At 44.2% G+C, this 14,396-nt stretch overlaps 1 protein-coding gene across 5 annotated transcripts in view; it reads right to left on the bottom strand.

The window, feature by feature from the left end:
• The window catches only part of SAE1 (SUMO1 activating enzyme subunit 1), a 72,133-nt gene that overhangs the window by 45,422 nt on the left and 12,315 nt on the right, over positions 1-14,396 (bottom strand). For all 5 annotated transcript variants that reach the window (XM_029204575.1, XM_029204595.1, XM_029204586.1 and 2 more), the window contains 4 exons: positions 12,753-12,864; positions 8,193-8,366; positions 5,868-6,010; positions 4,285-4,384 (listed from right to left, as the gene is read on the bottom strand). In XM_029204575.1, the coding sequence (XP_029060408.1) occupies positions 4,285-4,384; positions 5,868-6,010; positions 8,193-8,366; positions 12,753-12,864 (529 nt within the window). The remainder of the gene's footprint in view (positions 1-4,284; positions 4,385-5,867; positions 6,011-8,192; positions 8,367-12,752; positions 12,865-14,396) is intronic.

Here is a 14,396-nt window from a genome sequence, read left to right as displayed (position 1 = left end):
ACTATGAGAACTAATGTACTACAACATTAATCCATTTATTTGATCACAAAGAAAGCTAACTGAATAAACCCTTTTTACAATGACAATAATCTCCTCCAGAGCTGGGTCACATTATGATGCTGGAACAGCCACAACTACACTGAACAAACATTTCCTGGGGACTTCCCTGGTGGCGCAGTGGTTAAGAATCCACCTGCCGGGCTTCCCTGGTGGCGCAGTGGTTGAGAGTCCACCTGCCGATGCAGGGGACACGGGTTCATGCCCCGGTCCGGGAAGATCCCACATGCCGCGGGGCAACTAAGCCCGTGAGCCACAGCTACTGAGCCTGCACTCTAGAGCCCGCGAGCCACAGCTACTGAGCCCACGAGCCACAACTGAGCCTGCGTGCCACAACTACTGAAGCCCACGTGCCTAGAGCCCGTGCACCGCAACAAGAGAAGCCACTGCAATGAGAAGCCGGCACACCGCAAAGGGTAGCCCCCACTTGCTGCAACAAGAGGAAACCCATGCGCAGCAAAGAAGACCCAAGGCAGCCAAAAATAAATAGATAAATTTATTAAAAAAAAAAAAAATCTCCTGAACACAAGTGTGCGGGGTACCGCACTAGGAACAGAGCAGCGAACAGAACTGCCCAGCCCGTATGGAGCTTCAACTCTAATGAGGGAGACCCTGACAAGTAATCTGAGGTATAACCAGCATTACAAATCAACGTGCCACAGGAAAGAGGAGGAACTACACTAGTCACTCATCAGGAATGCTGCTTTAAGGATGGGGGTGAGAGGAGGATGAGAGAATTGTCAACAAATTGCTCACAAAGGGGGAAATCAAAATAATGAATCACTCCTCAACTGTGGAATTTCACAACTAATTCATGAAAAAAGGATTACAGTGCCCAAATTAGTCACCCACTACATCAGAAGCAGTGGTAAAATTAAATCTGTAGTTTCTTAGCATGTCAGAAGCAAATCCTACTTTATGTTTAATCTTTAAAGAGCTATTATGGAGAGTACCCACCACCAGGCATCTATCTACTCCTATCGGGCAGCCCCCTAACAATAAAGAAATATGAGCAGCAGCACGGGAGCACGCTGGTGGCTTTTAACGTTTTCTGGAGTGATCCCAATTTTCACATACTTCATCCCACCATCCTCACAAAACTTCAAGTTACCCTAGAAACTCCAAGGGGATTCACCTTGTGGGTGGTAAGGTGCGCCTGTGCCCTTCGCCACTGCCTATGCTCTCTCCCCACCTATTCCTTCCTTCTTACACTGCTGTGTGATCTTGGGCGGGATTCCTTAACTTCTCTTGGCTTTAGTGTCAGCTGTAAACGGAGACAAGAGGGCTAATTTGCTTCCCTGCACCCAATACAGTGCCTTGTCCACAGCAGGCATTTTGCAACTCGCAGATACAGCAACGGCTCACTGCTTGGAGCGAGGAAGCCAGAGTCACTCCGTCTCGACAGCTGTGCCTTTTTTCTTGACCCTATTTCCTGTGACTGGATGCCGGTCCTGGCTTTGGTGCTTGGCAGACTGTCCTTCACATGCCAACTCGAACAATTCTTCCTCTGGGAAGCCTTTCCGGACACTTCCTCATCACAAAACCACTGCAATCTCCTTTATCTACTGCATACTAGAGCCCACATCAGGTCTGTGCCCAACACCTGTTTCTGACGAAATCTGTCTCATCACTTCTCCTGGGCACCAAAGGAAGCAAACAATCTACTACTGCATGCCTATCTCTGGGCTGGGCATTTTCCCACTGCCGTATTTATCATGATGGCACAGGTGCTAGAAAGGCCCAGCCAGTGTCTTCCTAGACGGTGTGAAAACCACAAGCTCTGTTTTTCCTCTTTGTTTTTTAACGTTTCTAATTTAGGAGCACAATGTGTACCTTGAAGCAAAAGTGGCTTTACAACACTGGGTTGAGCCTAAGGGAAAGGGGGAGGGGAAGGGAACCCTAACCAGAAGCCTTTCACAGGAAACGGGAAGTGGTTGCTTCCCCACCCCCATCCTGCACGCTGAGCATAACCCAACTAGTTGAAAGGGCAGAATCTAAATCAAGGGATTTTTGAATTGGAGGAAAACTTCGAAATCGTGGAGTAGTCACTGCCAAAATGGAGACGGCGTGTTATTGCAAGGTGGCAAAGCCAAGGCCCAGACCCTGCTCAGCCCGGTCCTTCCACAGCGCTCTCGGTGAGGCTGCACAAAGACAAGGTTTGGAATCCCAGGGGTTGTCATCAGGAATGCACTGAATGCCTTGGAACCTTAAGGGCTCAGGGTTGGAATCCAAGCCTGAATTGTCCCAGTGAAACAGCTGACTAACAATGTCAGCTGGGGAATATTTTGATACCTTCAAATTGGGCCCCAAGTAGGAAGAGGCCACACAAAGAGCTGTGTGACTGAAGAGCCCTAGGAATGGTACGCGAAGGCCGCCGAGTGCCTGCCAGGGCTGCCCACATTCTCCTCATAGCTAGCTAAAGTGGCTCCCAAAAGAGGTTTCCAGATCTGCCCCAGTGGGCACCATCAGAATTGACTCCCAGGAAACTTCCAGCTGTGAAGGGCAAACAAAGCTAGGGCTCTCTGCATTTGAATGTGAAAGACCTGCCTCAATCAGAGAAGGCCCTTAAGCCATAAAACCCTTCACACCAAGGCCAAGTGTCACACTTGTAAGAGGGTGTGATTTATAAATTGAAAGCACCCACAAAGCTGCTTTTGTACTCCTCCCTTAGTTAACAATTTATCTCCCCCACCAAACTCACGGAGCTATTCAGATAAAGCTTGACTGGGCCTCAAAAAGAAAGAAAGAAAGGAAGAAAGAAAAAGACCCAAGTTTTGGCCAAAACACCAATGTTCACTCCGGATAATTATGGTCCTGTGAATAGACACTAAAATTAGGGCTTAATAATTCCTCTGTATTACACTCACAGCATCAAACTATTCCAATACAAACATAAAGAGCAAGGAAAAGAAATCTCCAACGCAGCCTTGCTGGAAACTCAAAAGAGTTCCCCTTTTGTGGTTTTCTGCACTCTTAGAATCCCCCCTTTAGAGCAGTTTTAACTCGACGCCCTGACCAGCTGTTTTTCTTTCTCAACATTTAGATCTACAAAGCAAAGAGTAAATAAGGGCTTGGCCATGTCTTTCCTCTCGGTTCAACAAAACCAATTCTGGCCACTTCATCTTGTTTTTTTCCCCATCGCATGAATTCCCTTCTCAAATTCCAACACTAGCTACAAAACCATCATCTGTCTACTGATTCCCTTCCCACTCCTCTTTCTATAACATGAATTACAGCACCAATCCTAGTAGAGACTAAGCCCCTAACGTAAACTACATTAAAATATATATATATATGTATATATATATACATCTGATAACACTTGTCAACATTGAGACCTTTCTTCTTAAAAGGTTATTTGGTAAGAAAAAACCAAAAACTTTATTTTAAAAAAGCAAAAAAGCAATTAAGCAATTCAAGTTTAAACTGTCTCCCTGCCCACTTAGGACCTTACTAAATTGTCTATCAATCTGAAAGAAAAAAAAAAAATTTGTATAAGAGTGGGGGCTTCCCTGGTGGTCCAGGAGTTAAGAATCCGCCTTCCAATGCAGGGGTCACGGTTCCATCCCTGGTGGGGAAACTAAGATCCCACATGCCGCGGGGCAACTAAGCCCGCGCACCTCAACTACTGAGCCTGAGCTCTAAAGCCCACGTGCCACAACTAGAGAGAAGTCCGTGCGCCGCAACAGAAAATCCCGCATGCCACAACTAAGACCTGACTCAGCCAAATAAATAATTTAAAAAATAGATGTAGCAATAATAAAAGTGACCTAAGTTTAAAAAAAAAAAAAAAGAGTAAGGGGCTGTGCTCAGAAACAGTCTTTCTGATGCTGCTCCATACATCAGAGGTGCAAATCTGTGGCCCACAGAGCAGGTAAGTCTTGCAGGCGTGTTCTCTTTAGTCTCTACAGGGTGGATGGAAACAGCATGCAAAAAGGTTGCCGGTATTAAAAAGTTTGGGACAGAGCATATTAAAAAAAAATCTTTCTTTCTCATTCTCTTGAAAAATCACATCTGACATCACTAGGTTCACATTCCCTCACAGCAACAGCCGGCTGGCACCAAGCACAGCTGCCCCTTTAAATGGGACAAGCGCTGGCCTAGTCTGTCCAGACTCCCCCCCTTCAGGACTACATGCTTGCTTTCCTTGCTGGCAATGGTTATGGCCCATAGCCTACAAGGCCCCAGGGCTTCTGACCCTTGACACCACCCCTCTCCTCCACATACCTTTTTGACCATGGTTGTCTCAGATGAATCAAGTTTGGCTCTCTTGGTATCAGGTCCATCTTCTACTCCTTGACTAACTTTGGCAACTTTGGTTTTCTCCCTAGAGGGTGACAAGGGGAGGGAATCGAGTTCTACCCTATGAATCATGCCATGAGAACAAAAAGATCATCAGTGGCTCACTGAATAGGATGGTGGTTAAGAGCAAAAGCTCATACAGATCTGGCTCAAATCCCGGCCCGGCCACTGACTACCTGATGCCTCACTTACCTGCTATGTGGGAACAATAATCCCTGAAGAATTATCAGAAGAGAAATAACAAATTGCTTAGCACACTGCCTAGCACATAGTATACTCTCAATAAACTTTGTAAATGTTCCACCTGAATCATGAAATAAAGAGCTGAACTCAATTCCTCCTCTCTGCCATGGGGAGCTCACATTAAAGTAATCTGGCCTTCTTTTCTCTACTGTGACTTCTTTATCCATTTATAAGGTGCCCAAAGAACTAGATTTTCTTAAAGTCATAAAACATAAGAGATACAAGAGGGCTTCCCTGGTGGTGCAGTGGTTGAGAGTCCGCCTGCCGATGCAGAGGAGGTGGGTTCGTGCCCCGGTCCGGGAGGATCCCACATGCCGTGGAGCGGCTGGGCCCGTGAGCCATGGCCGCTGAGCCTACGCATCCGGAGCCTGTGCTCCGCAACGGGAGAGGCCGCAACAGTGAGAGGGCCACATACCGCAAAAAAAAAAAAAAAAAAGAGAGATACAAGAGATTTTGAACGTGTTTGTCCTTCCCCCATCTCGACTTTACAGGCAAGAAACTTGCAGACTGGAGAAAGTTCAGTGACTTGCCTAAGAAGCTGAACAAAAGAGAGAAGTTCTTGACTCTTGGTAGGAGGCTTCGCCTACCACACAGGGTCTCTCTTTACCTCTCATCAGCAAGGGTGGTGGTCAAAAGTTACAGCCCCAAAACCAACTCTTGTAGTTTTACAGCACTGGTATCATCTGCCATCCTTCATCTAGAAGCTACAAGTTCAAAACACTGCAGGTCTCATTATGTGAGAATCACCATGGTCTGTAACCTCAATGTTCAAAATGAGAGGAGGTCTGTTTGTTCTGCCAGAGCAGTCTCTAGACCTTGGAGCTTTTCCAAGGTAGACTCTGGCTGAGTGTGCCTACAGAGTTGCCCATCCAACTAGTACTCATTTTACCATCTCTCAACCTGAACACACGCAAGCGCCAGCTGGGGAACAAATGTTTACAATCCGAGCAGGTTCTCCCTGAATAGAAAGTGTGGCTTCACCACCTGAAGTCCAAACTGATCAGATACCCACATGGTGTGTTTCGATCACCTTAGAACTGCTTTCCTCATGCTCTAGAGGAGACCATCAATTTGGAAGGCAGGGGCCACATCTCCTATAATTCTGAGCACACAATCTATATATTCAGTAAGCTGTTAATGAATTGGTTTCCCAAAGTTCTAAGCATTATAGTTAAATACTTTCCTTAAATGGTTCATTTCCTACCAGTAAATAGAACTACATTTTGAAAAGGCTTTATGTTCTCTCCTCCTCTCCCCAGACTTACTCTACAAATTCATGCTCTCCGAGATTGGCAAACGTGTATCCGTGGTAGCCAAAAACATCTCCCGTAAAGAACTTGATGCTATTTTTGTGACAGATCTGGTCAACTTTAACTATGATGTCCCTGGAGCAGCAAGTCAGACATACCTGCAGAAAGAATGAAAGCGGTCGGGTGTGAGTTGTGCAGACTGTGAATCACCGCCCCAATGTCTAAATACACCTTAATGAACAGCCTCTCTGGGCATGGCTAAAGCCAGTTTCAAACTGGTACAACAGGTTCTTTGGATGCTATGGTTAGAAGACAAAAGAAAAGTTGCAGGTTTCAGTGTGTAGAAAATGTAAATCATGAGATGGTCACTTCACCTTCTGCAACCAAAATGAAACGTGTTTAGCTATTAAGTAAAAGGCACTCGATGAATTTATTTCCCCTAAACCATGAACATATATAAACCACATTTCACAGTTTTCAGGAAAAGGAAAAGACAGTAATATAACTTAGAGGAAGTTATTTCTAAATCATTAAACCTATTAATATCTGAATAAGCTACAGCAAGAAACAAAACCAGTTTTTTAAATTTACCCAAAGGTCATGTTTAAATACAAGGGCATTTTCCCCCTTCTTTTGACTGATATGTTAAGATAAAGAAAATAAACAAGTCCTGTTGAGATTATTTTTCCACAGTTTTCGATGTGAAACTTTATCTGAATTTAAGGACAAAAGAAAAGGTTACAGCCCAAGTGACCTCCCATTCAGACTTAGACAATGAGACAGTGATTCACTCAGTGGAATTATCAATGTTGCTCTGAGGCCTCTAAGTTGTGCTCCAGTAAGTTGAGGTATTAGAAATGGCTAAGTTTTACTGCACAGAACACGACCTTTCAGGAGAAGCTTTGTGATCAGGGCCAAGAAGACAACTTCTAAATTGCACATGTTTTCTTCTGAACATAGAAAGTTGGAGAAGAAATTTCAAAAGGATTTTCATTTGATAAACCTCTTGCTGTTGTCTGGCAGCCTGAATATTGAAATAACGCTCACAGAGCAACGTGTGTCTCTGCTGCCATTCAAAGGATACAGTCACCCGAGGAAAAGTCAAATCTAAAAGATAAGACAGGTGCAGCTGAACATGCAATCAACTGACCGAATGGAGCCCTGCAGTCAAAACTGAGCGTGAAAACCTATGAAGACCAGTCAAACGTGGCTCAAATATGAGGAAGTCACGCCTGCCCTGTGCACATGCGTTATACAAGCAACAGCCCCATGCTTCAGTTCTAACAAAGCTTCTAGTTGCTAGACGTTCAAAGGACACCTAGAGTAAACCAAATGTGGTTACTACGGATAAAGAAATGAAGAGATGACTTATGTCCAAATGGAAAATGTTCCAATACCTGGACTTACAAAGCAGAATAAAAAAAATTTTTTAAGGGACAAGATGCACAGATGATCCATCATTCCAAGCCCACATTTGAACAGATGCACATATGAAATACAACAGTGTGAAAAACAAAACTACCAAACCCAAATTCTAACCTCTCACGTAATGGGCCCTTCATTTAAAAAACAAGTAGATCATCTGTGACTACTGCACGGTTATCCAACATTTGTTAAGCTTTTCCAGGGTACAGGGAGCCATGTCTGAAAGGTCACAGACACTGAAACAGAAATTAACTTATCCTTTCACCTCTGCAAAGACCTGGCAGTGTAATCAAGTGAGGCTTGATATGCCTCGTTTGGCTTAAGACTACAGTGATTTTGTCTAGTTAACCATGGCAACATGGTCAAAGTGGCTCTGTGCAAGAAAGAGACAGAGACAGACCAAGATCAGGTGTGCTCTTTTTAAAGACAAAACACAGGCTGTAGTTTGGTATTTCTAACAACAAAAAAAAGACTCTGCTACAGATATTCACCAACTTGTTAAGTTTTCAGAAGAAAACATTTGCAATAAAATGTATAGAAGCTATGTGCAAAAATTCTGGAAGGAAGACAAAACACCAATGATAAAACCTGGTCTTGGGAAAAATATGCCCAAAGAAGAAACCAAAAGGCAGCAACTCACAAGCAGCCAGCGCAGATCCAACAGACTGGATCGGCCTACCGACGCACTCAGCATACTAAGGCAATGCACTGATAAGGCATATACACTAAGGCAATATAAGACTTCAATCTACTGGGGCAATATATTAAAACTAAAGAATGAAACAGCTTAAAAACTTACTTGGGAAAAAGCTCAGATTTGAGATTCTAATGCGCCAGTGTACCTAGTATACATACAACTAGTGCTTTAATTTGCTGAATTCCTGAAGCAGATTTTACATTCTCTATGAAACTTACAGCATCAAATTGCGTGAAAAACGACTCAGGTTTCTTTTCTATATTCTCAGTGTCCACTTTCACATCCACCATGGGGTTGAGATTCTGTGCGCGCTCCAAAGAGGCTTCGGCCCTGTTTCGGCCAATAGACCCAGTACGGATCAGGAACTGGGCTCCGGGGTCTTCTGGAGATACCTAGGAATGATAATTTTTTTTTTAAATACTTGAATTTGGAGGGAAAAACAAATGAACTTTTCCACTTTAAAGAATAACGAAAACATCTGCCATCTAATTGTAGTACTACTGTTCCTATAGGAGTCTGCCGAGCACAGACTCCCTACACTCTTTCCTTCTGAGGCTTTAAAATAGACATTGAACTTTTTTTTTTTAACTGGGCACTGATGGTTAAAGAGCACCCCCTTGTGTTTATAATGAAAATTCACTCTAAACAAAAGAAGTCCATGCTTTCTTAAGTAAATGTTTAACTGCTAACAAAATGACAGAATGATCAGTGCTAAGAGTTGACCAAATCCCTACCATGTGCCCAATTCTAAGCAATCAGAGAGAGACATAAGTAATTTAAAGGATGTAGTCCCTGCCTACAAGTGGTTTAAAATCAGACCCACACAAAAATTAGACACAGTTAAGAACGTTTGAAACGAACTCTTAAATTCAATTAAAACTCAGAAAGGAGGACAGCTGAGCAGAGGTTGGAGAAGAGGGATAATTTCACTCATAAGGCTGGACATCAGCAGAAGAGAGCCTCAAAAACAGATAACATAGTCACCTGACAGCCACCAGTAGGATTACAGATTCCACTGTTCAAAATGCATTTCTTCCCACATCAAACATCTAATTTAATCATGAATCTCCATGTATGACCCCGCCACCTTCACCAAGACTGGGTTCAACAGAAGTAATCCTCCTCTCCTGCCAACTACCCACGGTATACACTCCCCCTTACTATCTTTCCTCCAAGCAAATGAGCTGGTCCTCCTCCTGTTCAAGGCCAGCCCTCTAACAGTATGCTTGACCCATCCCATCCCATCCCAGGGATCTCACCACACACAGCGAGATCGTACATCATAGTGGTTAAAAGCCATGCTCTAGGATAATTCAGGTTGGATTCACAGCCGTGATTTGAATCCTGGCTCAACCACCTAAATGTGTGACCTTGAGTGAGTATGAGGGAATCACATGTAAAATGAGGACGTTACTAAAAGCGATGGCACTGCTAATCACTCCACCAGGGGAGTCAGTACTACCTGTGCCCCACTCCTTGGCCTCACAGCTCCCGGCTCTCCTTCTCCCCCGCTGGACATTCCAGTTTCTATATGGGCCCTCTTAGGTGCAGCTGTTCTCAGGATTCCACCTCGAAATCATTCATCTTTTCACTCTATATAGCTCCATAAACCAACTCCATGCCTTATAGTTTCTACCAAAATCTGCTGTTATTTCTCAAATTGCTCTTACTGGTACAGATTGCTCCCTGATCCATCTGAGTCTTATATTAAACTGCCCACCAGAAAGTTCCTCCTGGAGATCCCATGGGCCAATCATAATCCAATTCCTATGTTTGTTGTCTCTGTTAACAAACAGAGACATCTCTGACGCATCCAGTCACCAGAGCCAGAAACCTGGTCTTCCTATCCTCTACACTTCCTTGATAGCAGCCACCAGGTGACGTGGCTAAGCGCATGGCCTCTGCCAGGAGTCAGACCGCCTGGGTCCTGGTAGTATCACTAACTGCTGTGACCTTGGGCGGGCCAATACTTCACTTCCTTTTCCTCCGTTTTCTTATGTGTAAAGCAGGAATGATAATCCCTACATCTCAGAGTTGTTTTGAGGCCTAAATGAGATACTACAACTACAGCTCCTAGAACAGCGTCCAGCACTTACAGTAAGTGTCAGCTGTTGTACTTCCTCCTTGCTTTCCCATATAGAATCCTACTGACTATACCACCGAAGCATCTCTCACCTCTCGGTGATTCTCGCCATCTCTATCCCCACTGTCATTCCACAGACCCTTCTCATCTCTCACTTAAACTATTAAAGCAGCCTTCTAAGTAGTCTTCTGCCCCATATCTTGTGCCAACCACAGTCTACACACTATTAGTGATCTACAGAAAGCCCAAAGCTGAAGTCAACCCTCACCCATCTGAAACTCTTCAATGACTCCTCACCACCTAGAGAATTAAGTACATTTACAGCAGAGCTTACCAGCTGGCCCTTCATGACTTGGACCTCACCTGCAAACTGCAACCCCCCCAGCACCGCGGGCTTCACACTCTAAAAACACCAAACTGTTATATTCGATTTCTACCATGCTGTCTTGTGCTAATGTCCCCTGCCTAAAACACAGCTCCTCAAACCCTGAAAAACCCCTGCTTGTTTTTTAAGACTCAGCTCAGCACTCCAGGAAGTCTCTCTCATGTCTGCATGCCACAACCTGAGTCAGGTAGCGTGCTCTGATTTCTGGAAAAAAATTGAGGATGGGAAGCAAATCTTGTGCATTTTTCTATCGCCAGTGCCTAGTCTACTTCAGGGTAGGCAGCAGGTGCTCTTGGATGCTTGCTGACATAAACGAAATGAAAAACTCTAAGGGGCAGGAATTAACATCTTCAATTTATAGATGAACAAGCTAAGTCTCTGTGAGGTTAATTCCCTTTCCCAGCTTCAGAAGGTGTGATTTGAGCCCAAGCCTTCATGATTCCAAAGCTTCTGCAAAATGCAGCACCATCTTCCTGGGACGTTCCTAGTCAGGGACAAAAGCACAAGCAAACTACAAAAGGCAGAACTACCAGAGAGTGTTCACGAACTATGAAATTTATGAGATGGGAGTCAGGCTGGGTAAGTTGACTTGGACCAGGTTATACGAAGCCAGTGGTTCTCAACCCTCCCTGACTTTTAGACTCACCTGGAGAACTTTTATTTTTAAATAACTCCCCAAATATTTAAAGCACAGATGGGACTGAGAACCACCGTGTCAGGCTTTGAAAACCAGTCAGAGGAGTCAGGCCTTACAGCGGAAGGCAAGTAGAAGGCACTATTAGTCTTTAAACTGAAGAGGCAACAGTTGACTCCAACTCTGGGTGGCATTCGTGCCAGTGCCGAGGCAGTGAGAGAACCACATCACATGGCCTCAGTGTTCTCTCATCCCCATTCTCAGATTTCCCAACCAAATGAGGAAACTACCATCCCATTGTGGTTTCGTTTTTCCACACCAACGGCCTCCAGGTTTTGGAACCATCCTTCCTTGGGTCTCCACTCTTACCCTCTCTACCCAGGCAAACAAATTCTTCCCCTGGATGGGGTGTTCCTGCCACTAGGGGGCACTGTGGCTGGTGGGCGGGGGGATGTCAAAGCTGGGAGGGTTCAGTTAATTATCTGGCAGCTTGCTTGCAGGGATTTTCTTTCCTTAGAAAGTTTTGAATTCAAGTCAAAAATCAATTTGTGACTGTGATATTAAGTGAGCCAACCTATGTGTCTCTTCGTATTGCAGGAGAATTAAGACAACAAAAATTCTAGATATTATTTTCTCCTGAAACTCCAAACAGGAGAGCTTTTAAAAATTTCATTAACATTTACTTTTGTCTACACAGCCTATACCTCACACTGTGTGTGCTAGTTACTTAGCATGAGACAGGACCCCTGTTCATTGCCTAAAAGGAAAAAAAGACACAAATAATATGTGACAACACAATTTTTGAAATATTTTAACTGAAAAAATACATGATTTCTGGAATTTGCTTTAAAAAACTGTCCCAAAAAATACAGGGGAAAAGATAAATAAAAAGATCAACAAAACATTGGTATCTGTAGAAGCCAAGTAGGTGAGGTGTCAAATATTATTCTACTTCTGTATATATTTGAAATTTTCTATAAAAGAAAACCAAAATGTCATTGAAGCATGAGAATGTAGACAAAGCAGCAGTTATTTTCACTTTGGAGAAAAGACAGGTCAGAGAAAGCTACATAGGGGTTGGGCACTATGGTTCTATTATCAATTAAATAATATTTTATCATGTAATTAACTATTGGATGCTTATTACATGCAGGCACTACATTAAGTGGTCCATATACATTCTCTCTGATCCAACATTTCCCAAGGTAATGCCTGTGAAGCATCTCCATCAAGATCTCCTGAGATACCTGTTTTTCTTCTGAGATACCTTTAAAATGTATATATTCCTGAGCCTTACCTCAGACTTTGTAAAGTAGAATCATTAGGGGTGAAAGCTACACCAAAACAAAGCCCCAAGGCAATTCTGCATTTTAAATGAGTGATTCGGGTGATTTAAAGGTACAAATTGGAAGAGCACTCCTCTACTCCTCACAATCACCCTCCAAGGGAGATGCTAACTCCACTTTACAGACGGGAAAGGTCATCACCCCGTAGGATATGGTGGAGCTGAATTCAAACCCGGTGCTGGCGCTGTCAGTCTCCAAGGGCTACAGTGCCACTGACGCCAGCCCTCCTCTTCCACAGCCCAGAAGGGGCAAGCAGGAAGGCACGAAATCTCCACGTGTTTATACCAAAGAGGGGAGATGGCGAAGGAGAGTGATAAGGCGGCAGCTCACCTGCTCGTGATCCAGCATGGTCAGTCCTTTCACTCCGGCCAGGATGAGATTCTTGGCAATTTCAGCCCCGAGTCCCTTCATGCCAACAAGAAGCACCCGGGAGGCCCGCAGCCTACAAGGCAGATATTGTCAACGGGATGAAAGAGGACAGTGGAAGGTCTCCGAATTATTGAAGAACAAAACAAGACAAAAATAGGGAAATGATCTTGGATTTCATTAACTGCACTTAAGCATCCAGGCCTCAAATCTTGAAAAAGAGACAGGCTCCAATCTACCCTGCTGAGAACAATTCATTCAACAAATATTTATTGAGCACCTACTATGCCAGGCCCCCCTCCAAGGTGTGGAAATACAGCAGTGAATAAACAGACACAATTCCTGCCCTCAGAGCTTGTATTTTGTAGAGACAGACAAACAAATAGAGATATATAATATCTCAAAAAGTGAAGAAAATCAAGCATGGTATGGATCAGGAATGATGGAGGATGTGAGTTTAGTCAGACTGATCGTGAAGGCCTTTCCACAGAGGTGCTGAGCAAAAATCAAAATGAAATGAAGGACATATATACAGATACTTGGGAGAAGAACATTCCAGGTAGAGAAAAAAGCAAGTGCAAAAGCCCTGAAGCAGAGGAGTGCTTGGCATATTCCAGGAGCAGGAAGGCAGATAGAGCAGCTGAAGAGCAAAGGGAAGAGTGAGCAAAGGGAAGAATGGGGGACTTCCCTGGTGGTCCAGTGGTTAAGACTTCACCTTCCAATGCAGGGGGTGCGGGGTTTGATCCCTGGTCAGGGAACTAAGATCCCACATGCCTCCCCGTCAAAACACCAAAACATAAAACAGAAGCGATAATATAACAAATTCAATAAAGACTTTTAAAATGGTCCACATCAAAAAAATCTTTAAAAAAGGTAAGAATGGTAGATGAGGCTGTAGACAGAGTCAGGGGCCACATCATGAAGGCTCTTACAGGTACTGTCAGGATTCTGGATTTTATTCTAAACATGATGGAAAGCCATGTGTGTGGGGGGGGGTTATGGTTGGAAGGGGAAGAGTGTCACAGTTAAGGTGAGAGAGGATGATGGCTTGAACTAGTGTGACAGCAGAAGAGAAGGGGAGAAGGGGTACTATTTAAGCTGTAACACACAAGGTGGCACGAAAGAGGGCACATCTGGGAAGTGTTTAGCTCATTCTGAGCCTTTAGAGTGACAGAAGATGAGGCTTAAAAAAAAAAAGGTAGGGCTTCCCTGGTGGCGCAGTGGTTGGGTATCCGCCTGCCAATGCAGGGGACACGGGTTCAAGCCCTGGTCCGAGAAGATCCCACATGCCGCGGAGCAACTAAGCCCGTGCATCATAACTACTGAGCCTGCACTCTAGAGCCCACGTGCCACAACTACTGAAGCCCACGCACCTAGAGCCCATGCTCTGTAACAAGAGAAGCCACCGCAATGAAAAGCCCGTACACTGAAATGAAGAGCAGCCCACGCACAGCAACTAGAGAAAGCCCACACACAGCAAGGAAGACCCAATGCAGCCAAAAATAAATAAATTAAAAAAAAAAAAAAAGGTAGAGAAGTCTGGACTTAACTCTGAGGTCAGCAGAAGGCAGTATAGGTCCACAATACCTTATTCAAAATCCCTTGAAA

This window comes from Monodon monoceros, unplaced genomic scaffold (genome assembly GCF_005190385.1).
Source record: "Monodon monoceros isolate NGI ecotype Baffin Bay Population unplaced genomic scaffold, NGI_Narwhal_1 Super_Scaffold_10, whole genome shotgun sequence".
In the NCBI taxonomy this organism is placed as follows: domain Eukaryota; kingdom Metazoa; phylum Chordata; class Mammalia; order Artiodactyla; family Monodontidae; genus Monodon; species Monodon monoceros.
Note: the sequence above shows the minus strand (reverse complement) of the source record. Positions and strands in the feature narration are given on the sequence as shown.